Source organism: Mauremys mutica, chromosome 25, assembly GCF_020497125.1.
Source record: "Mauremys mutica isolate MM-2020 ecotype Southern chromosome 25, ASM2049712v1, whole genome shotgun sequence".
Lineage (NCBI taxonomy): Eukaryota > Metazoa > Chordata > Testudines > Geoemydidae > Mauremys > Mauremys mutica.
The window spans coordinates 15,222,229-15,246,731 of NC_059096.1; the positions used below are offsets into that span (position 1 = coordinate 15,222,229).

At 54.1% G+C, this 24,503-nt stretch overlaps 1 protein-coding gene across 3 annotated transcripts; it reads right to left on the reverse strand.

Moving 5' to 3' along the window:
* Nucleotides 1-1,912: 1,912 nt before the first annotated feature.
* TMEM98 (transmembrane protein 98) lies at nucleotides 1,913-22,366 on the reverse strand. 3 transcript variants are annotated; one of them, XM_044999926.1, is made up of 7 exons: nucleotides 22,164-22,366; nucleotides 12,799-12,994; nucleotides 10,139-10,270; nucleotides 7,633-7,666; nucleotides 6,848-6,963; nucleotides 5,820-5,879; nucleotides 1,913-2,363 (listed from the first exon to the last, which is right to left on the reverse strand). In XM_044999926.1, the coding sequence occupies exons 2-7, from the start codon at nucleotides 12,927-12,929 to the stop codon at nucleotides 2,153-2,155; spliced, it is 684 nt and encodes a 227-aa protein (XP_044855861.1). In that variant the 5' UTR covers nucleotides 12,930-12,994; nucleotides 22,164-22,366; the 3' UTR covers nucleotides 1,913-2,152. The 3 variants fall into 3 exon arrangements, with proteins under 3 accessions (XP_044855861.1, XP_044855860.1, XP_044855862.1); XM_044999925.1 differs by having other exon boundaries at nucleotides 22,095-22,366; XM_044999927.1 differs by lacking the exon at nucleotides 22,164-22,366 and adding an exon at nucleotides 19,518-19,632.
* Nucleotides 22,367-24,503: the final 2,137 nt, after the last annotated feature.

Here is a 24,503-nt window from a genome sequence, read left to right on the forward strand (position 1 = left end):
CTGTCTGTCTGTCTGTGTGTCGTGGCTGGCTGTGTCTCTGGGTCTGTCTGTGTGTCGTGGCTGGCTGTGTCTGTGGGTCTGTCTGTGTGTGTGTGTCGTGGCTGGCTATGTCTCTGGGTCTGTCTGTCTGTCTTGGCTGGCTGTGTCTCTGGGACTGTCTGTCTGTCTGTGTGTCGTGGCTGGCTGTGTCTCTGGGTCTGTCTGTCTGTCTGTGTGTCGTGGCTGGCTGTGTCTCTGGGTCTGTCTATCTGTCTGTCTGTCATGGCTGGCTATGTCTCTGGGTCTGTCTGTCTGTCTGTGTGTCGTGGCTGGCTGTGTCTCTGGGTCTGTCTGTCTGTCTGTGTGTCATGGCTGGCTGTGTCTGTGGGTCTGTCTGTGTGTGTGTGTCGTGGCTGGCTATGTCTCTGGGTCTGTCTGTCTGTCTTGGCTGGCTATGTCTCTGGGACTGTCTGTCTGTCTGTGTGTCGTGGCTGGCTGTGTCTCTGGGTCTGTCTGTCTGTCTGTGTGTCGTGGCTGGCTGTGTCTCTGGGTCTGTCTATCTGTCTGTCTGTCATGGCTGGCTATGTCTCTGGGTCTGTCTGTCTGTCTGTGTGTCGTGGCTGGCTGTGTCTCTGGGTCTGTCTGTGTGTCGTGGCTGGCTGTGTCTGTGGGTCTGTCTGTGTGTGTGTGTCGTGGCTGGCTATGTCTCTGGGTCTGTCTGTCTGTCTTGGCTGGCTGTGTCTCTGGGTCTGTCTGTCTGTCTGTGTGTCGTGGCTGGCTGTGTCTCTGGGTCTGTCTATCTGTCTGTCTGTCATGGCTGGCTATGTCTCTGGGTCTGTCTGTCTGTCTGTGTGTCGTGGCTGGCTGTGTCTCTGGGTCTGTCTGTCTGTCTGTGTGTCGTGGCTGGTTATGTCTCTGGGTCTGTCTGTCTGTGTGTGTGTGTCGTGGCTGGCTATGTCTCTGGGTCTGTCTGTCTGTCTTGGCTGGCTGTGTCTCTGGGACTGTCTGTCTGTCTGTGTGTCGTGGCTGGCTGTGTCTCTGGGTCTGTCTGTCTGTCTGTGTGTCGTGGCTGGCTGTGTCTCTGGGTCTGTCTATCTGTCTGTCTGTCATGGCTGGCTATGTCTCTGGGTCTGTCTGTCTGTCTGTGTGTCGTGGCTGGCTGTGTCTCTGGGTCTGTCTGTCTGTCTGTGTGTCGTGGCTGGCTGTGTCTCTGGGTCTGTCTGTGTGTCGTGGCTGGCTGTGTCTCTGGGTCGGTCTGTGTGTCTCTCTCGGCGTCTGTCAGGTTTTGTCTCCACAGACTCAGTGATTTCAATGAGTATTTTCTTGCATTAAATGACAGGACCCTGCTGCCCCTCCCGCTCCGCGCTCGCCCAGCTCCCAGAGAAGCCAGCGGGTGAGTTTGTCCCAAGGTGCTTTATCATCAGCCCCAAGGCAACGCTGCCCTGGGCTGATCAGAGTCTCCATGTTCCCCAGAAGGCCAGTCTGTGCCTCTCAGGAGAGGGATGGGTGGGGGTGGGGCAGCGTTATGCCACCATTGCTCCTTCAGGACCCTTGGTCTGACTGGGGCACCCTGTGGTGCCATGGAACAGCCATACTAGCAGGGGCCCAGTGCATGCCTGCTCCCTCTGTTACCACACCTCCGTCTGTCCCTGGGGCCTTACGCTGGGGGCTGCTGGAGGAGGTGGTGCAGGGCTATTGTGCCAGCCCCGCCCCTGGGGAACCCGCTGGTACCGGACAGGGGATCTTCCTTGGACACCCCTGAAGTCAGCTTTGCAGCAACTTCCTAGCAGCTGAGGCTCTGCCGAGTGCCCGCAGCAGCCACAGGACGGGGTCCAGCGTTTACTGAGCTTCAGCCTGGGGTGGATTTAGAGCCAGGAGCAGCCTCCCGTATCAGCTTAAGAAACCCCTCCCGTGGTCTGACTTCTCATGGGATTTTATTAATCAGAGCTCCACTGTTCCATGCACAGGGCTCTTCAACCACACTACAAAGCAGCAGGGGACCGGCAGAAGCGCATTGCCTTAGCTACCCGCTGGTCACAGTTCAGCGTCAATATACTAATAGCTCTGCATGGCTCATGCAAATATTTGACCACCTCAGTGCACCGAGCAGCAGCATGGATGCCCTGGGAACGTGGAGCGTCAGCCCTCACCAGGGCAGGCCGGGCCACCTCCGTCAGATGGCAGACTGCTCCTGCAGGAAGCTTTCCGCGCCCCCCGCGGTGCTTCTCTCGGGCTCGGTGGCCAGAGCCGCTTCGCGCAGCACCGTCATGTGCTCCTCCGCAGCAGATAGCGATTGGTCGATCCAGTCCATGCCCCCGCTTAGGTGGCAGGCGTTCCTGGTCACCAGGACGAGGTGGCTGACAGACAGCAGCAGGGCTGTTGTCCTGCAAGGCAACCAGGATGCTGTTACAAGTGCTTGAGGACACCAGGCCTTTGTAGCACGGCGCTTGGGCAGGAGGTCTGGCCGCTGCAGCCTCCCCGCTGATACTGCTCAGGGATGGGGTGGGACATGCCAAAAAGGGGCTTTAACAACTAGCAGCTTTATTCATCTCTCAGCAGGAGGCAGTGGGCAGTGCCAGTGGGCAGCTTAGTGGACTGGGACATGAGACCTAGATGCTAGGCCTGACTCTGCCACTGGCCTGTGGGGTGACCTTGGCCAAGTCATTGCCCCGCTCCGTACCTCAGTTTCCCCCTCTGTACACTAGGGATAATTGCACACATTTCCTTTGTAGGGCACTCTGAGCGTGACACAGGCGCTAGGTGGTGGTATTATATAGGGGTATTGGTAATTCTGCAGCGGAGCCCCAGTCATGGCCCAGGCGCCAGCCACCGCATGAACCCAGCAGTCCTGAGCCAACTGGCAAAGTGTTCACTGTGGTGTAATAGCAGCTCCTGGCAGGCCTGGCAAACTCACTGCCTCAGCACCCTGCTTGCCTGGTACTTCTCCATTAGTGATGTCCCGGGAGACCTAGGCCAGAGTGGGCGTTAATCTCGGTGTGCATTGGCAGCACAGGTGCAGTGTCAGGAATGAGGTGTGGGCACGGACACTGTGCTTTAACATCTGTCACCAACCAATGCGGAAGGCAGGTGTGTTCCAGGCAGGAGGGCAGAGGCATAGCTCCGTCTAATTCAGCATTGTGAGCTCACACAGTGGAAGCTCCAGTCACAGCTGAAGTGGACAGAGGAATGGGACATCAGCAGGGAAGAGCACTCCAGGGAAGAAGCAACGGGGGAGCGGGGGGGGTTTACAGTCTCTGAGGAAAAACAGTGACCTTTGGGGATACACGCTGAAGGCAAAGAGACGCTCCAGGCAGGAACTGGACAGGCCTATTCCGTTCATGAAAACAGAATGCCGGCCTGCCCTAGCGGGAAATGCCACAATGGACATTTGGGTGCGAGAAATGGCCTTAGCCAGAGCGTAGCCTGGTAAATTTAGGCTTTAGACGTTGCATTCGGATTTGGTTTTCAAGGGAGCCTTTGGTTTCCGGTACCTTTGCTCACTAGCGCTTTAAGCTCTCATCTTTGCTGATAAGCATGTTGTTGGTTCCGCTATAACGATGCCCCAGTGCTGCGTGTTCTACAGGGCGCTGATCCTGACTTGCATCATTCATGCTTTCATGCCCTGTTCCTGGGAGGCAGCAAAGCTGCTATTCTGTGAGAGCTCAGCGGACAAGGGCTGGATACTACAAGGGACACTTCTAAGGGGCTCAGAGGACGGGGTGCACCTCTCGTTAACTGGCAAGGCAAAGTATGGGCTGGCACAGCCCTGGAGAGATGGTTTGGGGGCCAACAGACTGGAGGTGTCAGGGAGTTGACACCCAGTTAAGCTCAAGTAATTTTTCCTCTTGCTGAAGGCAGAGGAGTAACAAGGTGACCCACAGTCCTGGGTACCCCGAGAACCATCACATTTATGTTTCGATGTTAAGGCTGGTTTATGTTTTCACGTAACACTGGGACTGTTTGGCCAGCCCTGTGCAAACTGAGCCCCATTCTCAGTCAGCCCCTGGGCATATCTGTCACAATTATTGTTCTTTAACCACTTTGTTCTGGAGGCAGCAGAACCCAGGGTACCCTCCCCAAGTGTGCAGCACAGAATCTGTGTGTACAGATGGAATTAGTGGGGAGAGATTTTCAATAAACTCTAAGAAGATAAATATCTGCAGCGTCTCACCTTCTCCCACCTCTTTTGCTAATAACGGCCCATCTGTGTCCTGCCCACTTTCATACAGTTAAACTTGCTGCAGACGAGTGAAAAATGCACCTTGGAGGACACTAGTTGCAGTTAAGCAAGGCCATCAATGCTGTTCATTTCTCTTTGCCATTAAACCCTCCCTCCCAATGGTTGCCGTTTCCCACAAGTTCCAATGGGCCAGAAGCTGCTCCTGCCCTTAGCAAAGATGGCCGCTATCTCACTAGTGATGGGGCATGCCTCTAGTAAAGATGGCTGCCGCTGCTGCCTCTGTACCCAGCATGCTCGGCCCGGCTCCTGACAGTAGCCCAAAGGACAGCAGTAGTCTCTTGGCTGCAGATGGCTGTGCAGAGATGTACCTATCTGCCAGTGTAACCCACACCCAGGATGAGTGTGAGTTACACCAGGACACTGCTTCCATCCTGGTGGTGCCTGTATGGCCACGACCCTCTGCACACGTCAAGTGTCTGTTTGGATCGTTCCCCTTCTCTACAGCCCAAGCTGATCACCTAGGCAGTCATTAAATCTCCACCTGCGCCCACGCAGGGGGCTATGGAGGTGAAAGAGAGCCTGGATCACACTGTGCGCACTACCTGCATCACAGTGGGCCAGAGAGCACCGCCAATACGGGCCTCCCATGTGGGAGAGGACTGGGCAGGTGCTGGGACTGGGGCTCAGCTGTGCTAGGGGAGGGGCTGGCCCAGGAAACATCTCCCTGGAGCAAGGGGGAGGCAAGGGCCAAGCCGCGGCTCTCAGCGTGAGGCGCTGCCCTGACCGTGGGCTCGTGGTGACAATGCCGGAGCCCTGCATGCAGGTGTGGCAGAGCTCACTCATCTCCCGGGGAGCGAGCCCCTTCCCACAGCCCACACACCAATTCACTCTTCGGGGAAGCCCTGGGACAGGCACCGGGGCCAGGATCGGGCCCTCAGGATGGGTGCAAGCAGCACGTTCCCCCAGCACGAGCTTCTCCTGGAGCGCTGGGAAGGAATGTGTGCGCCAGAGCGAGGCGCAAGCTCCACCAGGGCAGCAAGGTAGGACAATATCTAATAATAGGGAGCTTTTCCACAACAGGATGTGGGCCCCTAACTGCCACGGTAGGTACCTGAGTCCCAGAATCAGGCCTAACGGGGATTCAGGAGCCCCCCGCTCAGCAGCTGTCAAACACTGCAAGCCCCTAAACCCTCTGGGCACCACCTTTTTGCAGTCAGGGCTGTCTCGCTGCCCACGTTTCTGCCTGTGTGCGTACGCGCTGCAGCCCCACGCTCGGCGGCCACACGTCCCAGCGCGACCTGTGAACTGGGGGAAGGCAGGCGACCCTCCGTGGGACCCAAGCCGGCAGGCGTGCTCGGAGCTTGCCTTCTTGCTCAGGGCCCTAAAGAACTTCTGTAAAATGGCAGGGGCAGGGGAGCTGGCAGGAAGACCCCCCTCATCACTTCTAGCCAAGGGATTAGGCTGCTCCCTTGGGATGTGGGGGAGACTCCAGTGCAAGTCCTGCTCTGCCTGCTGAGAAGGGATTTGAACAGGAATCAGCCACCCCTCTGGGCAGTACCCTCACCACTGGGCTACAGGGCATTCTCGTGCGGATGGGCCCCTTGATGTGTTCCCCTGTGGCTAAAGAATGACACCTTGGAGCCAGTGTCCCAGAGCTTACCGTGCATCCAGAAGCTTGGGATCCAGAGGCGGGTACATCGACCTCACAACATCATCCACCCTAGGGGAAGAGAGAGAGCGACTGTTGCTTGTTTCTCACTGTATTTTGCAAGTGCCCTGGTAGCGGTTTGGTTTTTCCCCTCAGTGAGCACATTTCAGAGCCCGGCACCTCTCCCGCTGGCAGCGTAGGAAGGCACCTAGGGCCAGCGTTGCAGGAGTTCCCACGGGGGTGGAGGGGGGGCTGATTTTCATAAAAGCCCAGATCCCATTTGGCACTCAAGGGAGTAGTGCCCAGATCTGCAAAAGCACCTTTTGCCCAGCGGCCCCCACTGAGATCAAAGGGTGGCAATTTCAAAAGTGTCTAAGTGATTTAGGAGCACAAGGCCCACTGGAGGCCAATGGGAGCTTGGTACTTAGACTCATATGCCAATCCCCAGCCAAGCCAGACACTTATTGAGGTGTGTAACTGGAGCAGAGCTCTTCTGAGAATCTGGCCCCAATTGTGGGTGCTGAGCCCTGGGAAATTGGTTCTTGAGCCCTGTCACAGATGGCACTGGCTTCCAGCTTGCTTTCTGGCTGAAACGCAGTGTTGGGTTTGATCCTTAAAGTGACAAGCCCTCTGCTGGGCAGGAAGAGCCACACAGTGTTGCCAGGTCTCATTGCTAATTGGTGTTTTTCTTAAAGCCCCAGCTCCTGGATTCCTGTGATCAGGTGAGACTCTCAGCTTACATTTAAAAAAAAACAAAAACACAAGGAAGGTTCTAGCCCCTGTGGCTGTGGAGAAAGGCTTGGGAATGGGACCCCAACGGTTCAAAGACCAAACAGCAAATAAAAAGCCATTTATTATTGTTAAGATCTCATGAGATTTGGGACCTCACATGAGGTTTGGATGTTTGGAGTCCGCACTACTGAGAATCTGAATTCGTCATTCAGGGGTTATTGCAGATGCCTGAAGTTTCCAGGAGCTGCCTGGCCTTTGGACCTGCAGATCAAGTTGCAGCTGTGCGCCCTCGGCCGAAATGGACTCACCTGGGGCTGATCCGCTTTGCCACCACAATAATGTCACTCAGGCTTGCGGGAGATTTCATTCTGGCCCCAGAGCCCATTGTCATTGCAACGAGCTTCTCTGTCAAAGTGTGACAAATCTGTTGAGAGAGAGAAGTGACCAGCGTGGCTCATTGGAGGCCAGCGAGAGAGAGAAGGACTTGGGAGCCTAGTGGTTAGGGTGCTCCCCTGGGAGAGACAGCTCTCAGGCCAATGACTATTTATGGATTTCATACACAGAACAACAGGAAGGCTGGTGGGACTCCCACCCCCTTTGGGGAGGGGAGATTTGGGTTGGAGTCCCTGCTCCCAACCTGGGTTTCCTACATCCCAGGGGAGCTAACCAGCAGGCACTGGGCATAAGGGCACAGTGACTCTGCTGGGCTGAGCTGGCCCCAGGAGACAGTTCTCAGCCGAGAATCCCAAGCAGAGAGATGGGTGCCCAAATCCCTTAGGGGGCAGGTCTTAGGCCCCATCTCTCCCCTCAACATTTCCTGCTGGCTAGTGTAGGTGGCTCCCTGCTCATCTTTCTGGCTTCTGAGAAGCCCCTTCTTAGGTGCCCAGCTCTGCCCAAGCATCGTACAGGGAGCCTGGGGCCCGGCCTGTGGATTCCCTAAGAGCTGCCACGTGGGAGTGTAAATCTCCTGTGTGGCTCGAGCCTGAAGCCTCTGGGAGAATCCTCCAGACCCTTTGCTTATTTCCTGGCGCTGATTCCCTGCACAGCAGCATGAGTGAATACACAGGGGAGGCAGTGTCTGTGGGGGACTTACCTTGAGAATAGCGATGCAGTGAGAGACCAGGCCCCTGTGAGGAAAGCGAATGCCTTTGGTTAGGAAAGCTCTGTCTTGTCACCGCTCTTCTGTCCGCCAGCCTGTGGCTAAGCATTTCCCACGGGCTCCACAAAGCAGAACTCATCACGGACCTCACTGGTATCATCACAACCAAGCCCTTCGCGATCCGGCTGGAAGCAGGGGGCGCTTGTCTAACAGGGTGGGAAGGCCTGGTCCTCACCTAAAACTGAGGTCAACCTGCCTCCGTGGCTGAGCAATGTGAAAAATTCACCCCCTGAGAGACGCAGTTAAACCGCGCTAAGCCCAGTATGGACACGGCTAAGTCGTCGGTGGAATTCTTCTACCTCCCTGGCCAGTGCCTCTCGAGGGGGTGGAAACCCCACTTCTGTCACTGTAGCAAGTGTCTATGCTACAGCGCAGCTGGTCATGTAACCGCCTGCTGAGGGAGGAGGTGGGTTCTCCCCCACGTGAGTCTTTCACCAAGGCTCAGCACTGGAGCGTCGGCCGGAGGTGCCCTGCCATCCAGTGGAATCCACAGCCCCAAGCGAGGTGCCCACGGGCCCCATACAATGTACAGGGAGGGCTCAGCACCTAAGACTGGGATTCTCAGTGGCCAGCCAGCAGAGCAGGGAGTGGATGCAGAGGACAGGGGCAGGGCTGAGGGACTAGATCCACCAGGGTACTTGGGCACCCCTGATCCCTATAGTTCTGGGCTGTAGGTGTCTGGCTGACAGGCCAAAGGGAGACACCTCCTTTCCCGCGAGATGCACAGCGCGGAGCCTGGTTGCCCTGGAGTGGGTGCCTCAGCCAGGCCAGCCCTTTCTTATGCTAAACCAGAGAAAGCGAGAGACCCTGGTGGTCAGTGCATCCCCCTGGGGTGTGCAGAGCCGTTTCCAGCCCCTGCACTGCCTGCCTTGCTTTCAGCCCTGCCACGTTTCAGGGGAGTGCTCTGACCACCAGGCTATTGCACATGCTGGGTTCTCTCAGTCTCTCCCGTCGGAGCCCTTCCCTTTCGAACACCTAACGAAATGTATCGAGAGGGAGGGAGCACGCCCTGGACTCTCTAGCACAGGGCGGGCGAGTGCTGGGGTTTCAGATCCCTGTTGCATGGCAGGCAGCACCAGAGCACAAACAGGCGTCTCCCACTCCCCCATGAGCGCCCCACCCTTGGGGCTGTGTATTCCTGCCACATGCGTCCTGCTCTCCATTACTTCTTAGCAGTCTGCGTGGGGGTCGGCGTGCTCCGAGCACACCTGCCGCATGGGCACCTCTCGGCTCATCTGAGAATCATGCTGAGGCTTGGGGTGGGGCACATGTTGGTCGGGGGGACAACGTCAGGACACAGGCAGCTTAGTGAATGCCGACGGGCGGGAACACGGGGCTGGTCTACACGTAACAATTAGATCGATGCACTCAGGGGTGGGACAAATCCAGCCTCTAAGCGCCGGAGCTATGCCGACCTAACCCCTAACTCCTGTTGCTCGGGGAGGTGGATGGAAAACCCCCTTCCAGAGCTGCAGGCGCGTCTGCACAACAGGGTTATGCCAGCAGAGCTATGGACCGGATTCTGCTGCTACAGGCCCCATCACGGAAACGTCGCCTGAGACTCCTGTGGGGATCAAGGTGCCTCCAGGGTGAAGTAGCAGCTGAGCGTCAGCAGTGCCCAGATGTTGGATGTAGATGCTTAAAGAGACAGATCAGAGCTTAAGTCCCTTGGTGAGTCTAGCACCTGACACAGGAACCACTGAGTGGGATGGCCTGGGGGCCCCTTCTGGCCTTAACCTCGGATTCTCTGTGCTAGGCAGGACACTGGACTAGAGGAGGGTCCTTTCTGGCCTTCAAGTCTGAATCTTTACTAGCTTGTTAACCCTCCACCTCTAGCGTCTGTGTTTTGAGGTAGAATCACGCACACGCAAAGGAAAGTTCCTCACACCAAAGCCCACCAGCCACCCTGGCAAGGAATGGCTCGGAGCACTTGGAACCGAGCCAGAGGGCTGCAGCAGGGCCAGAGATTCCACACCTGGCTTCTATTTTTGCACTGGGCACAAACACTGTGGCCAGGGATTTGTACAAGTATTTGGAGTCGCAAATTAGGGCCCTAAACACACCTGGGTTTGCACAACTGTCAGGTGACAAACATACGGCTCTGGCTGCACTCCTGGCTCAGCTAGGCAGGCACTGGAGCTCCGCCTGTACTTTGTATTAGAGCAGCGCCTGGGAAGTGGGCCCCACCCCAAGGAGTTTCCACTCTAATCAGCCAAAGGGGGATGGGGTCACCGGAGAGCTAGGGCTAGAACCTGGGTCTCCTGATGCCTAGGTCAAGGCTGCTCCGACAGCGAGTGATTTTGCTCTAGATAAAAGCATGCTCTCAAGGCAGGCTCTGATCCAGGCGGCGGACGACCGTCCTGGAGCCAAGGAACGTAACCAGGCAGAGCACGGGAGCCCGTTTTAAAGATCACCCAAGAGGCAACTTTGAAACTCTTACGAAGCATCTTCGATCCAGTCCTCATTCTCCAGAATAGCCTCGATGTGGGGGTTTGTTATCACAACGTCGTCCAGCTCAAGCTCCGAGGGCTCCGACTGCGTCTCCATCGCCCCAGTAAGGTCGACGATCGGTCTGGAACAAACAGGAATGGGTCGTTCAGCACCTGGCACAGGGGGGCAGTCGTGATGGCAATAACTAAGGGGCACCTTCTCTAAGCACCCAAGGGCCAGATTTACAAAGGACTTTAGGCACCTCGGGGCAGTGCCCAAGCAGATTGGTGCCCAAGCCCCTTGGATTTCAATACAAGTTAGCATCTAACTTGCCTAGGTGCTTTTGAAAATCCTGCCCAGCTCCTAGTTCCAGCTTTGGGTGCCCAACCATCTTTGTAAGTCTGGCCCAAAGAGCCTGGGGAGACAATATCCAAGAGTGCCTAAGGCCCAGAGCCTCAAAGACATTTAGGTGCCTAACTCCCATTGTCAACGAGAGCCACGTTTGAAAATGGGACGTAGGCTCCCAAGTCATTTGGACGCTTCGCAGAGTTTGAGCTGTTAGAGCCTTCTATTTTCAGCTGCATCTGGCCAAGCTTTTCAAAAGTGACCTGTGATTTTGGGGGCCCAACCCAAGACTCCCCCATGGGTCCTGCTTTTCAGAAGGTGGCACGCAGCACAATGCCTGGGTGTGCATGATGTCCCAAGGTGCAGGGCTCAGGGGAGTGTGCACCTTCGGGTTCTGCAAGGAATTCTCTCTTGGAAATGTTAGCAACACTATGACTGACCCACCTGGATTTTCTGTTCTGTTACCCTGGGGATAACCGCCACCGGGGACACTCAGAACTGACTGAGCGTCCCTGAGTCTGCACAGGCTGAGCTGACAGAGTGGGACGGGGTCAGTGGTCAGTTCAGATTCTTGCCCCAACATGTGCTCAGTGCTGGTGATAGCCTGTTGTTCTCACTGTGCGCACAAACTCCTCCACGGGGGAATATTCTCCTTGTCACAGAAAAGTTAGTCTAGTCTGTGTAGGTGCCTCATCATGCCAGTATCTGAGCACCTTCCGGTCATGCACAAAGTGATGTGACTGCAGATTTGACTCATGTGGTTGGTTCTCTCTCTCCTCCTCTGCCTGGGGCAGAATTGTGCTGTGTCCCTGCTGGGCGGGGACAGGAAATGCAAAGAACCCATCTATGCTGGTGTCATAAACAGATAGTTAAGGGTTAATGTCTCTTTTACCTGTAAAGGGTTAACAAGCTCAGCAGACCTGGCTGACACCTGACCAGAGGACCAATAAGGGGACAAGATACTTTCAAATCTCGGTGGAGGGAAGTCTTTGTTTTGTGTTCTTTGTTTTGGGGGCTGTTCTCTCTTGGGATTAAGAGGGGCCAGACGTACATCCAGGCTCTCCAAGCTTCCTGAAATAGTCTCCTCTATTCGATATAGTGAGTATTAGAAAAGGCGGATTTGTCTTTTGATTGATTTCTGTATTTGCAAATGTGTGTTTGCTGGAGAAATATTTTATTTTTGTTTGCTGTTACTTGTGGGGAGTCCCTCTAGTTCTATAAGCTGTACACCCTGTAAGCATTGCCAGCCTGATTTTACAGAGAGCGTTTTTACTTTTCTTTCTTTAATTAAAAGCTTTTCTTTTTAAGAACCGGAGTGATTTTTCCCCTTGTTTGAGACCCCAGGGGATCAGTCTGACTCACCAGGGACAGGTGGGGGGGGGGGAAGAGGAGGGGGAAGGTGAATCCCTCTTTGTTTTAGATCCAAGGAGTTCGAATCAGTGTGGAGCCTCTCAAGGCAACCCAGGGAGGGGAACATCAGGGAGGGGAGAGGAGGGGAATGGAGGGGGGAATGGTTAATTTCTCCTTGTGTTAAGATCCAAGGAGTTTGGATCTGGGTTCCCCAGGGAAGGTTTGGGGGAAATGGAACGTGACCAAACCACTATATTTTTGGTTGGTGGCAGCACTATCAGATCTAAGCTAGGACTTAAGTTTAGAAGGATCCATGCAGGTCCCCACCTTTTGGACGCTAAAGTTCAAAGTGGGGAATAAACCTATGACAGCTGGTTTAAAAGGAGCGTAAGGGAGATGGGTGCTCTGCTCCGACTGACTTTCAATGGGATCTGAGTTTCTAACTCCTTAGACCTGGCCGACCCCCAGGTTTGTATAATGCTGGCGGTTAGGGGGAGCGCACCGCGGGCCTAAGGCAATGCACCCCGCTGGCCTGGATGTGGTTGCACTGGGATAAAGGTGCCTTGTAGCTATTCCCCTTCCCACTTCGTAAAGCACTTTGATCTCCATGTAACCACATCCGCACCCCAGGGTGCCCTGCCTTAGGCCAGCAGTGCAATCAAAGCCATACAGTTTTCTAAGGAGGACAAGGCTTTTCTCTGCCATCACACTCTCTGCCTTAGTTATCTTGCCATTTCTGTGTCAGTTGTCAGCCACCGCCAGCAGAGGCGCTGACTGGCCGAGATTGTTGAGCTGGGCAGACAACCTGGCCTGGTAGTGGAAGGTTCTGCAGTGCATCTCCGGTGCATCAAGCACTGCCTGGACTCTTCCGTACCAGCAGCTCTGAAATCTGCACGCGTTCCACCCTTCACTCTGCTTTTCAATCAGTCTTTTTGCTTCCTCCCTATTGAGTGGAGGAGAGGGCTGGCCACTTACTTGGTATCATAATGAGTCAAGAGATCCTTAGGCCGGCAGTAGCGCTGCCTGCAAACCACCACAAGTGCCACGAAGGACGCCAGGAAGATAGTAGCCAGCACGCCGATGGCAACTATCACCACGGTTTCCATTTCTGCCGAGCTGCTCTCCTGGGTGCGGTCAGATGTGCAGTTCCATCTCGTAAGATGTGCTTTATCTGGAACAAAGCAGCACAGAGTGAGCGCCCAGAGAGCAAGTGTCGGGACCCATCGCTGCTCAGATGATCTGGAAAACTCTAAAGAAGCAAATGTTTCCGTAGAGAGACGACTGGCCAGGGAAACATTTCACAACCATTGTTTCCAGTTTCAGAATGGAACCCTCCAAACTCTTTATGACTTGATAGGATACAACGTAGAACTGATACATGAAATTGTTTTTAATTGTTCACTTTATTAATGTAACTTCTGTTCACCATTTAGTATACTTGCCTACATTGTAACTTCTGTTCACTGTTTGTCATCCACTACACTTGTCTATATTGTAACTTCTGTTCACTGTTTGTCATCCACTACACTTGTCTATACTGTAACTTCTGTTCACTGTTTGCCACATTGTAATTCAAACCCCATTTTAAAACGCTCACTCCATTTTGTAAAAACTTCCTCCAACCTTCATTTCTGCAAACCCTGCTGTAATCTTATTAGCTTAGTTTAGATGTGTGACTGAGGTATGGATGGATGATGGAATCAACCTCCAGCCCCAGCCTGTCCTGATGAAATAGAGTTCAAACCCCACCGGCTGAAGATGCAGATAAGAGCCCTAACAAAGTGAGAAGAGTCCACCCTAAAAAGAAAAGGTGCAATAGAAGGAAGGTCAAAGCCAGGTCCCAGGCTGAAATCATGCCTGCAATTGACGGGTGATCAATCACCAAACCCAGAGGCAGCATGACACAGCAAGACCTAGAGACTCTGGATTCAAACTGAAGCCTACAAAAAGGGGCTGAGGCGGCCTCTCTCGGCTGGTCCAGGCGCGGGGCCGGCTGGGCTGGGCCAGGGGCAGGATGCTGGGAGCCCTGTGGAGCTTCCTCAAGCGCCACAAGAAGAAATGTCTCTTCCTGGGCACCTTCCTGGGCAGAATCTACCTACGGGGAAAATACGGGCAGAGGAAAATTAAAGAAATCCAAGAAAGAGAAGCAGCTGAATATATTGCCCAAGCACGAAGGCAGTATCATTTTGAAAGTAATCAGAGGACCTGCAATATGACAAAAAGGATGGGTGAGATGGGAGACTTTGGAGGGTAACATTCTGCTGCCAACATGGAAGGGCATCGGTGCCGGCCCAGCAGAGACCCAGCTCGTCCTTGTGCCCGGCTTTCCTGGCCAGTTACCGCCACAAGCCACGAACCCAAGCTGCAAAATCAAGCCACGAACTCAAGCTATGTCCAGGACTGGTGACTATGCAGCAGCTGCAGAACATCTGATGTGTGTGTGTGTGTGTGTGTGTGTGTGTGTGTGTGTGTGTGTGTGTGTGTGTAAAAGGATTAAGATATTAGTTATTGGTCATAAATCAGATTGTGTTATCATAATAAACGTGGCATCTTTGTCTTGTCCCCTGAAAAGATCCTGTGTAGTTTTGTCTGTACAGCCCCATCACTAGCAGGGCCAAAGGGTGAGTGGGGCAGGGGAGAAAGGGATTCGCACCCAAATTTCCTATTTATTTTTCAAGTGTTCAAAATTCCAAACTTCATCGAAATGTCAAAACTGGAAACATTTTTGGTAGTTCTAACGTGACAGGTCAAGTTACACAGCGAGAGGAGAGCAGCTGGCCAGGAACTGACCAGTGGAACTGTATGACGCAGTGGCCTGTAGTGTGGGGCTGGGCTCAGTGGCCCACAGGGTTCATTCCAGTTCTATGACTTATATTCTCAATTTCATGCTTCAGGGCTTCAGCCTGTCACCTGCTGGGGTCAGGAAACAACTCTTTCCCCCTGATGCAGTCTAGGTTGTTCTTTCTTCCTTCCTCTGAGGCATCAGAGATGGATGCTGCTGGAGATGGGTTCTGAGGTGGTACAGAGAATTCTCTCTCTCAGATGCCTGGCTGGTGTGTTTTGCTCACATGGTCAGGGTCTAACTGAACACCTTGTTCGGGTTTGGGAAGGAATTTTCCCCCAGGTCAGATTGGCAGGACCTGGGGTGGGATTCACCTTCCTCTGCAGCGTGGAGCATGGTTCACCTGCTGAGAACACCCCACTAATCAATTCCCTGCCCCTGCAGAGGCCTTGGCATGCTGGCCCCTCGGTGCCCCCATGCTCTGCCTGTGGCGCACTGCAGGTCACTCTCTGGAGGCCCGTAATGCTTTTGTCTAATCCATATCACTGTACTCAGTGCAGAGGCAACTGGGTGGGGTTTGGTGTCCGGTGCTGCACAGGGGCTCAGCCTGGAGGCTCTGATGGCCCCTTCTGGCCTTAAACTCTACGACTAACTGGGTCGAACCTGGTGACCTGTGAGATCTAGTCAGAGCCAGAGTGACTGGTGCCCACCCTCGCCCCAGGACACTGAGCACGGCAGCAAACAGAGGAACACAAGCATGGTTATTACTTATTCTATGGAGGCACCTGCAGCCCCATTGTGCAGGCGCTGTACTAACACCCCTGAGACAGCCCCTTCCCCAAAGAACAGACCCTTGAAAGGGCCGGGACTTGCCCGAGGTCACCGGCAGAGCTACGAAGAGAAGCCAGGTTCCCTGACTCCCACGCCAGAGCCTACCCTCTAGACCACACTACCTGTCACTGACACACGGCCTGTACAGGTGAAGCTCAGGTTGTGGGCACCTCCCAGTGACCTGGCTAAACACTGCCTCGCGGGAGCACTGGTTACAAGCCACTTAGCTAGGACACTCCGGGTTCAGGTCTTCCCCAGCCAGTCACAGAGATGCCCCGCTCCTAGCATAACCAGCACAATCGTAGCAGTGCCAGCAGAGTGCCAGGGCCCAGTTCCCAGAGCCCTGTATGCGCTGAAGCAGCCCTGTGTGCGCAGTCGGACACCTCAGGCCTGGTCTCCACCTCCCACATTTCCCCAGCATGACTGTTACTGTTCTGGCAGCACCCAGCACTGTACACAAGATGGTCTCTGCCCCATGGGGCTGACAATCTCAGTATGAGATACAAAGCAACAGATGGAGACAGACAGACAAGGGAGCACAGAACAATGAGGCAGTCCTGGTCAGCGGGCAGGGCAGTGGTTCCAGAGCACTGGCAGCCTAGTGCAGCTCAAGTCTTTTGCAGGCATCATGGCAAAGGGCCTGGCCAAGGGGGCGGCTTTGCAGGTGCTCGGGGGGGCTCCTCCCAAGCACAAGGGGCAGCAGGGGCGAAGGAGGCTGGGCTCCTAGGCCGCTCAGAGGCAAGCGTTGCCATTGTGATAGTGAACGAGAGACGCTAGGTACAGTGGGGACTGGGGACTTGAACGAAGGCAAGCAGCTTATGCTGGATGCAATGAGGGAGGAGACGCGGTCACAGCAATAGGCTGGAGAAATGAACTCTGCAGCAGCATTCTGAATGGACATGAGCGGGGCAGGACGGCATGTGCCAAGGTGAGCCAAGAGGATGTTATGGTGAGCAGGACGCGATAGGATGGGAGCCTGAACCAGAGCTCCAACCCTGGGGATAGGGAAAGCCGGAGCTGAGAAACGTTCTGCAGAAAGAGCCAGTAAGATTTCGACAGACTGATGTGAGGACCTAGAGAGAGAGAGGGCTGAATCAAGGGATGCCCAGTTTCCAGGCCTGACTGATGGGCAGGATTGTGGTGCTGTCTTCTGTGATGGGGAAAGGAGGTAATAGGGAAGAACTGGGGGGAAGATTAAGAGTCAAGTTTAGCCATGTTGAGCTTGGGCTGATGTCTGGCCATCCACTAGAAGCTGTCAGAGAGACAGGAAGAAATTTTAGTTTGGGCAGGGGACTGGTCTGGAGCAGAGAGGTAGATCTGGGAGTCAGTCACCAGCCCCAAGGTAGTTGCTGAATTTGTTTGCAGGGGCGACTGCCCACAGATAAAGTGTGGGACCAAGGACGGAGCCCTGTGGAAACCCCCAGAAATCTGGAGAGGTGATGGGGAGGATCCACTGAAGGACACATGGAAGGAGCAATTAGAGAGGTATGAAGAGAACCAGGAGAGGACAGAGCCCTGGCAGCCAAGGGAGGACAAGATTTCATGGTTGATGGTGTCAAAGGCAGCTGATGAGGATGGAGCACAGGGTCTGAGCTTTGCCTTGGAAGAGGTAATTAAAGACGTTGGCATAACAGTTTCAGTGGCATGCAAGGGCAGCCCCTAGGTTGAAGAGGGTCTTTCATGGGACTGGAGGAGGCACTCCAGACAGCGATTCAATGAGCATACAGATGGAAGGTAGGTGGAGAGTAAATGGGGTCCAGGGTGGGTTCTTTGAAGGTGGGAGAGACTCGAGCATGCTTGTATTGTGATGGAACAAGCCAGAGCGGGGAGAGAGGCTCAGGAGAAGAGTGGGAGACAAAGCCAGAGGTGGTGATGTTTCTAGACCCCTGGCCAGCTTTCACTCACAATCACCTGTCTGCCAAGGTCATATGACATTGTTTTCAATGGGATCAATGCCAGCCTAACGCATTGCCAGCCGGCTGTGGACAGAAGTCATGCTGGCGCTGTGAGGAGACGCCTGGCACTGCAGTCCATTCTGTTTGTGGGTGACTTGGCCAGAACTTGTTGCTTTTTAAAATCTCATGATTTTTAAACCAATCTTGTAACTTTTGGGGCCTGACTCATGATTTCTGAACACTTGGGGGGCTGCCTTCATCACCCCAGTCCCTCTCCCTCACCAGGTCCTGGCTGTCCCCCACCCCCGCTCCATTTCCTAAGAACATAAGAACGGCCATACCGGGTCAGACCAAAGGTCCATCTAGCCCAGTATCTGTCTACCGACAGTGGCCAATGCCAGATGCCCCAGAAGGAGTGAACCTAACAGGTAATGATCAAGTGATCTCTCTCCTGCCATCCATCTCCACCCTCTGACAGACAGAGTCTAGGGACACCATTCCTTACCCATCCTGGCTAATAGCCATTAATGGACTTAACCTCCATGAATTTATCTAGTTCTCTTTTAAACGCTGTTATAGTCCTAGCCTTCACAACCTCCTCAGGTAAGGAGTTCCACAAGTTGACTGTGCGCTGTGTGAAGAAGAACGTCCTTTTATTTGTTTTAAACCTGCCGCACATTAATTTCATATGGTGACCCCTAGTTCTTATATTATGGGAATAAGTAAATAACTTTTCCTTATTCACTTTCTCCACATCACTCATGATTTTATATACCTCTGTCATATCCCCCCTTAGTCTCCTCTTTTCCAAGCTGAAAAGTCCTAGCCTCTTTAATCTCTCCTCATATGGGATGCGTTCCAAACCCCTAACCATTTTAGTTGCCCTTCTCTGAACTTTTTCTAATGCCAGTGTATCTTTTTTGAGAGGAAGAGACCACACGTGTATGCAGTATTCAAGATGTGGGCGTACCATAAGGGCAATAAGATATTCTCTGTCTTATTTGCTATCCTTTTTTAATGATTCCTAACATCCTGTTTGCTTTTTTGACCGCCGCTGCACAATGCATGGGTGTCTTAAAAGATGTCTCTGTCTGCTGCTGCCCTCCATCCAGTTTCTGCTGTATGTCGCCATGGCCCTGCCCCGGCTATTTGAAACTCCCAGAGCAATTGCAAGGGGGCTTCTTTTTATTGGTTGTTTTGGTTTCAGCTTCTTTTCCAAAAATCTTAGTTTAGAATCTGCTAAGCTGCAGAAAATTGCCCCGGATCTTTGCCTGGGGAAGAGTCCAGAGTCGTTAGCCCAGGTAAATCAGGACTGTGTGATTAGTGTATCTTTATTGTCTCTGTCTGACATCCCTCGGCCTTCCCTCTGCACTGGGCCTGCTTCACAGGGACACAGGAACATGCAGACCCTGGGACAGGCCCACCCAGCACAGGCCCGTGGAAGTACCTGTATTGGGGCCAGGCCTGAAGCACACAGAGCCCAGTCAGTGTCTGGCCCTGGCTTGGGCCCGATAGCACCGATCCCCGACCCCATGAGCACGTGCTGTATGGGAATCCCTGAGCACCCCGGCTGGCGGGGAGGGGGCGTGCACTGTTCTTGAGAGGCATAGACAGCCGCTGGGGAGCCGGGAGCGGGAGTGCAGCATGGGGAAGAGCCCTGCTCACTAGTCTAACAGAGCTCCTTGCTCTGTGTTAGGAAAAACCACTCCCACAGGGGCCCAGACAGCTGAGGGATCCAGGAGTGCCCAGACCCAGGCCAGGCCCAGACCGCACCGAGATCTGGTAACCCAGACCCCACCCGGGCCTGGCCTAGACGGCAAAGGGACCGTGGGACACCCAGGCCCAGCCCAGACAGCCCGTGGGACACCCAGGCCCGGCCCCAGAGCCGCAGGTTCCCTCCAAACTGCACAGAGAGCAGCCGGTCCCAGCCCTGCTGGCACAGGGACCCACGAAAGGGGCAGGGAGCTCGGCCAGCTGCCAAGCTGAGCTGGGACAATCGGGTTTGCAAGCCCAGAGCCCTTGAGCAGAGCAGGTTATTGCTGCTCTCGCAGGGCCGGTGCCTGCCCTCGGGGTCTCTGGCCTGGGAACCTGGGCAGGCAGGGTGGGGAGAGCAAGGAGGGCCATAGGGTGAGCTCAGAAGGATGGTCCGCTCCTATAAACTGGAGTAAGGCTCCAAGCTTTCCTACCTGACTGCCGAGGCGCAGGGCCAGCCAGCCTCCAGCACTTCCGCAGGGCCGGGGAAATGGAGCAAACACTCGCAGCTCAGCCTGACCTTTACCCCAGTGATTAATATCCCAGCTGCTGCAAACCCAGCAGGGATGGTGCTGCCTGGCTGGGGCTGCAGCGTCGCGCCTCCGCCAACCTGTCACCCTCACTGCAGTGAATGGTGGGGAGGCCAGGCCCGCTGCTGCATCGGCCCCCACAGCTGCTCCCTCTGGCCTGTCCCTGGCAGGGCCCGCAGCCCCTAGTCCCTCCCTTTGGGAGCTCACCACTTGCTTTCTCCTGGCAGCATTGCCCCCCTCCCCATGTGGTTATATCGTCAGCATTTGGTGTTCTCTCAAGCCCCAGCTGCTGGAGTCAGGTGATCACGAGAGAGACTTTCCTTGCAAAGAAAGAAAGTTTCTAGCTCTCCTGGTTGTGGAGCAAACCTGAACACATGCCCCCACCTCCGGTGCTCCAACACCAGAAGCCAAATCTACCCTTCCCCCCACAAAACCTTTGTTTTGTTTTTTTTAAACTCATAATTTTTGGCCCCTTGTGAGTCCAAGTCAGTCAGCTCCTCCTTGCCAGCAGTCCCAGGCAGATCAATGCCCTGTTGCAGAAGCTGGTATCACCAGTAGCTTTCAGGCTGCACAGCTGGTTTTCACACTCACCTGCTGTTTTCACTGATTTGGGTGAGAAATTCAGAAACCCCCAACAAATGAATCCAGAGCCTGTTTAGCAAAGCGCTCTGCATGGTCCCATGGTCAGGGGCGTGCGCGGGGTGGCAAGTAGGCATCCCAATCCGCATTGGCACAGAACTCCTCCAGCCCTGGGCCGGGGCGGAAGATGACATTCCTCCTGCTGCCGGGGGAGAGCAAGCTCCACCAGCCCTGGGGCCACAGGGCAGGGTGGGAGAACCAGCTCCTCTGACCATAGGGGGCACAGAAAGTGCCCCTCCAAAAGCGGCCAAATTTGTATTCCTGTGCACACCCCTGCCCATGTTGGCAGCCAGGGCAGTAGTGGCAACGTGAAACCATTCAGGCCATCCTGAAATAGACAATGGAGAAAACTTTCTGCAGATTCTGAACTGAACCCTGGGCTCCTGCTGTGCTCACAAGCACCATGGGAAGATGCCTGATTCCTTGTTTTTTTAAAGCTAGCTCAGTGTTAAAGGCATGAGAGTCAATAGGGCTATTCAGGACGGAAAGTTAAGACAGTGAGTTCACAGTACAAGGCTGCATTGTAATGTCTGCACATAAAGGCGCTTACCTACGCTTGCAGGCAGTGCGGTCCAGTGGCTTTCCGAAATCTGAGTTTAATCTGGGCTCCTCAGGTCAGTCACTTCACCCTTCTATGCCTCAGTTTCCCCCTCCCATGCTTTGTCTATTTAGCTTGTAATACTGTCCTGTGCTGTCTCTTGCTATGTGTTTGTTCAGCACCTAGTGCAGTGGGGCTCTGGGCCCAGCTGAGATTTCTGGGTGTAACATTTGGTGTCCTCCCTGCTTAAATATGTGACGGTCACTTTTGACTGTGTCATTTTCTGCTCGGAATTACATTGTGCTATTTGCCATATTCTGCTTCCCAGCACTGGGCCCTCAGCTCATTTGCCATACAACAGTGTGGTAAAAGGGAGTCCAGTTAGGGTCCCCTGCCTGGGGCTGGACCTCACCCCACCTCCCAGCTTTGGGGTGAATGAATCTCCCACTTTCTGGTGCAAGTTTTTTGTGGTCTAGTTTCACTTTTGTAATATTCCCATTTAGATGGTGGAACCATGTTTCTTGTCTGGCAGCCCGGATAAATCGCTGCAGACAGTAATTCAGGCACATTTCGCACCATCCTGCAAACACAATGGGGCTACGCAGAATTCCAACAGAATTCTACCTACAGACTGCAGATAAACCCCAGAGATCAGCCATCATGTTAGTGTTTTTCTCCAAGCTCTAAATATACTGGACCAGATCCTCAGCTGGTGGAAACTAATGCACATCCACAAGGCAACTGTGCTGATTTACACTGAGAGCCCAGCCCGCAAAACCTCTCTCTCAGTGTATTGAGAAAGGGATGTCTCACATATTAACTCCATCCTCTGCCTTCGGCTCATTTTAAGTTTATTTTAGAGAGCACCCTCCTCCCCCCCAACAAAAATTGATTGTCACTATCATCAGCAAAAGCCTTCCTATAAAGTTGTGCTAGAAACCCAACAAGAAGGAAAGAACAGCCTGGCCTTTCGAGTGAATTTATAACTTATTGCAAAGGAATTTTGATTTCATGGCGGCTTCTCTAACAACTCCCAGGAGGGAAAAGAGCAATCGACAAAGTGCAACCTCCCCCAGGAATGTTTGAATTCTTTAATAGGATTAATGCTACAGTTTGAATGTCTTTTCTGCTACCAAACTGCTCACAGAGTGAAAACAAAGTAGTGCTCAGGGTTAGCCATTTACTTGCTGAATAGTTTGTTTTAAAGGACTAAAGCTAAGTTGCATTAAAGTTCCTTAAAATGTGTTCTCATTAGCAAGCCCAGCTCAAACACAGCCCTGGAAAGAACAATGCAGATCACATACCAAACTGATCCTTCCCCTTTGGAAGCAAGGCTGCCGGCTGCCCTCAGTCCTGGATCACTGTGCAGTTACCTGGAAATATTTTGTGTCAGACAAAAGGGTCCAACTTGCCAGCGCTGGTTAAACAATTCGCTTTCCCTTCAACCAAGATGGACTCTCTCCCAGCTACTTAAATGTGGAGAAGTGCCCACTCCGTTATCCGCACCGTGTGCTCTGGCTTGGGTGCATTCCTGACTGGTGTGCTTATGTGCGCTAGGAGTAAAACTGAACAGACTCAGACCTGACAGGGGAGTGACTCGACTGGGGGCTGCGAGCTCTCTGCTGGTCAGCTGCTCGCACACTGCACAGGCATTCCGGGATCCCTCTCAGGAGACACAAAGAGCCACAATACTGAGCAGATGCTTCATGGTTAGCGTAGCAGGAAACTCCTAATCCAAACACTAAAAGTCACCTTCGAATCTCTGTATTGAATGACCTCCCTGTTTGCCCCATACACATCTGTCTGCCTGGCTGGCCCCCATTACCATGGGAGCTGAGAACCCCCTCCATGTTTTTCTCATCACACACCCCAGTGAGGTAGGCAGGGCTGTGATCCCTATTGTCCGGTTGGGGAACTGAGACAGAGAGACCAAGGGCCCGCAGGCAGGCTGTCAGCTATGCATTGCACTCACAGGAACGGCAAACACTGCACGGGCACCAATTAACACCGATAGTGACAGTCACTCGATTACAGCAAGAGGCTCAGCGACAATTGAAATTAGGAGGGATATGAACCAGGATCCCTGGAGCTTGGCATCTTCAAGACACAGTCTCAAGGCTGCAAACCCAGCATTTGACCTGAGCCTCACCCTCTGCATCAGGTGACACAGATCGCGTGAAGGGCTGCAGCAGGGTCCCAGCTAAGAGGGCCAAGGTGCCAAGGAATCCAGGGCACTCTAGAGGCAGAGCTCCGAAAAGCAGAGAATGGTCGTAATTAACTGTAGACCCACAAGCCAGTTTGCAGGGAAAGGAGCTTATCCCAGGCCTGGTTTTGGTGCTTGAAAAGATATGAAAGCTGTGAAACTTGGCTAAAATAAGGGCATTTTTATGTCACTTTCCAGACAGCCATTGGTGACTCCCTGGGCCCGAGTCTCTTCTCCCTCCTCGCAGCATAAACCAGGAGTAAATACAACGGTGTCAGAGTTCTAGTGACGTAAAACCCCGTAAGCCAGAGAAGAATCTGACCTGCTGCTCCCAAACATCCCAGAACCACTGTGAGCTCGTTTTGGTGTCATCCCATCATCCTGCCTAAAGACTGTTCAGCAGCAAAGACTCCAGGCCTGAGTCTCCATTGCCTCGTAGGTCACTGACATGTAGAGACAAGAGAACACAGAATCGCCATATGGTGATGCTACCCTCTTTCCATTCCCCTAGTATCCCTGAAGCAGTGGTTCTCAATCCACAGCCCACGAGCTGGCTGCGGCCCAGTCAACACACAGCTGCAGCCCATGTGACATCCTCAGGGCCATACAGGGAGTATATATATATTGTGGATAGGGCCCTGTAACTGAGTGATGACTCACCCCTACGGCGCCTCCTGCTGGTTGTCCAGGGAATTAGCTTTTCCAGCTCCAGAGCACCCTCTGCTGGCTGATGTCCCACTTGCCGCTGGCCCCCATGTCCCTCCCAGACCCTGGTGTCCCTTTACATTGGGTGCTGCCCCCTGGCAGTACCCCCACAGATCTGGGTCTCCCCTCCCCAGGGAACCCCTAACCCCCTATCCCCACCTCACCTCAGTCTATGGCTACTGCCAGTCACCATCTACCCCCGCTCACTGGCGCGGACTGCAGTGTACACGCCATTCATCACTGCCAAGGGGGGGGGGGGTTGGACCTGCTGCCTTTGCCTACCCCAGGCTACCCCTCTGTAGCCCCAGTACCTGTCCTGGCCTTCACCAAGGCCACAGCCTGGGGGTTCTCCAGGCTGGAGCTCCCCAGCTCCTCTGGCCACTCCCCAGCCCTGCTCCACTCTGGATACCTTTGTCAACTCCCAGGCCCTTCTCCCTCAAGAGCTCGAGGGAGAGTCCCCCCTGCTCCTGGCTCCCCTGGCCTTTATAAGGCCTGACTGGGGCGTGGCCCCAGCTGTGGCTGTTTCCCCAATCAGCCCAAGCTGGCTGCTCTCCCTCGCAGCCTCAGCCCTGTCCCAAGGGCTCATTTCAAGCCCTTCCAGGCAGGAACGGGTGACCACCCCGCTACAGGCCCATATAACACAGAGAGCTGCACGCACATTCCAGTAGGGTGGGCACCCAGGGAATTTTATTGATTTATTTTTTTAAAGGCGAACATCATAAAGGTTGGGTTGCGGGAGGGAGTGTGGGGTGTGGGAGGGGGTGCAGTGTGCAGGAAGGGGCTCAGGGCAAGGGACTGGGGCAGA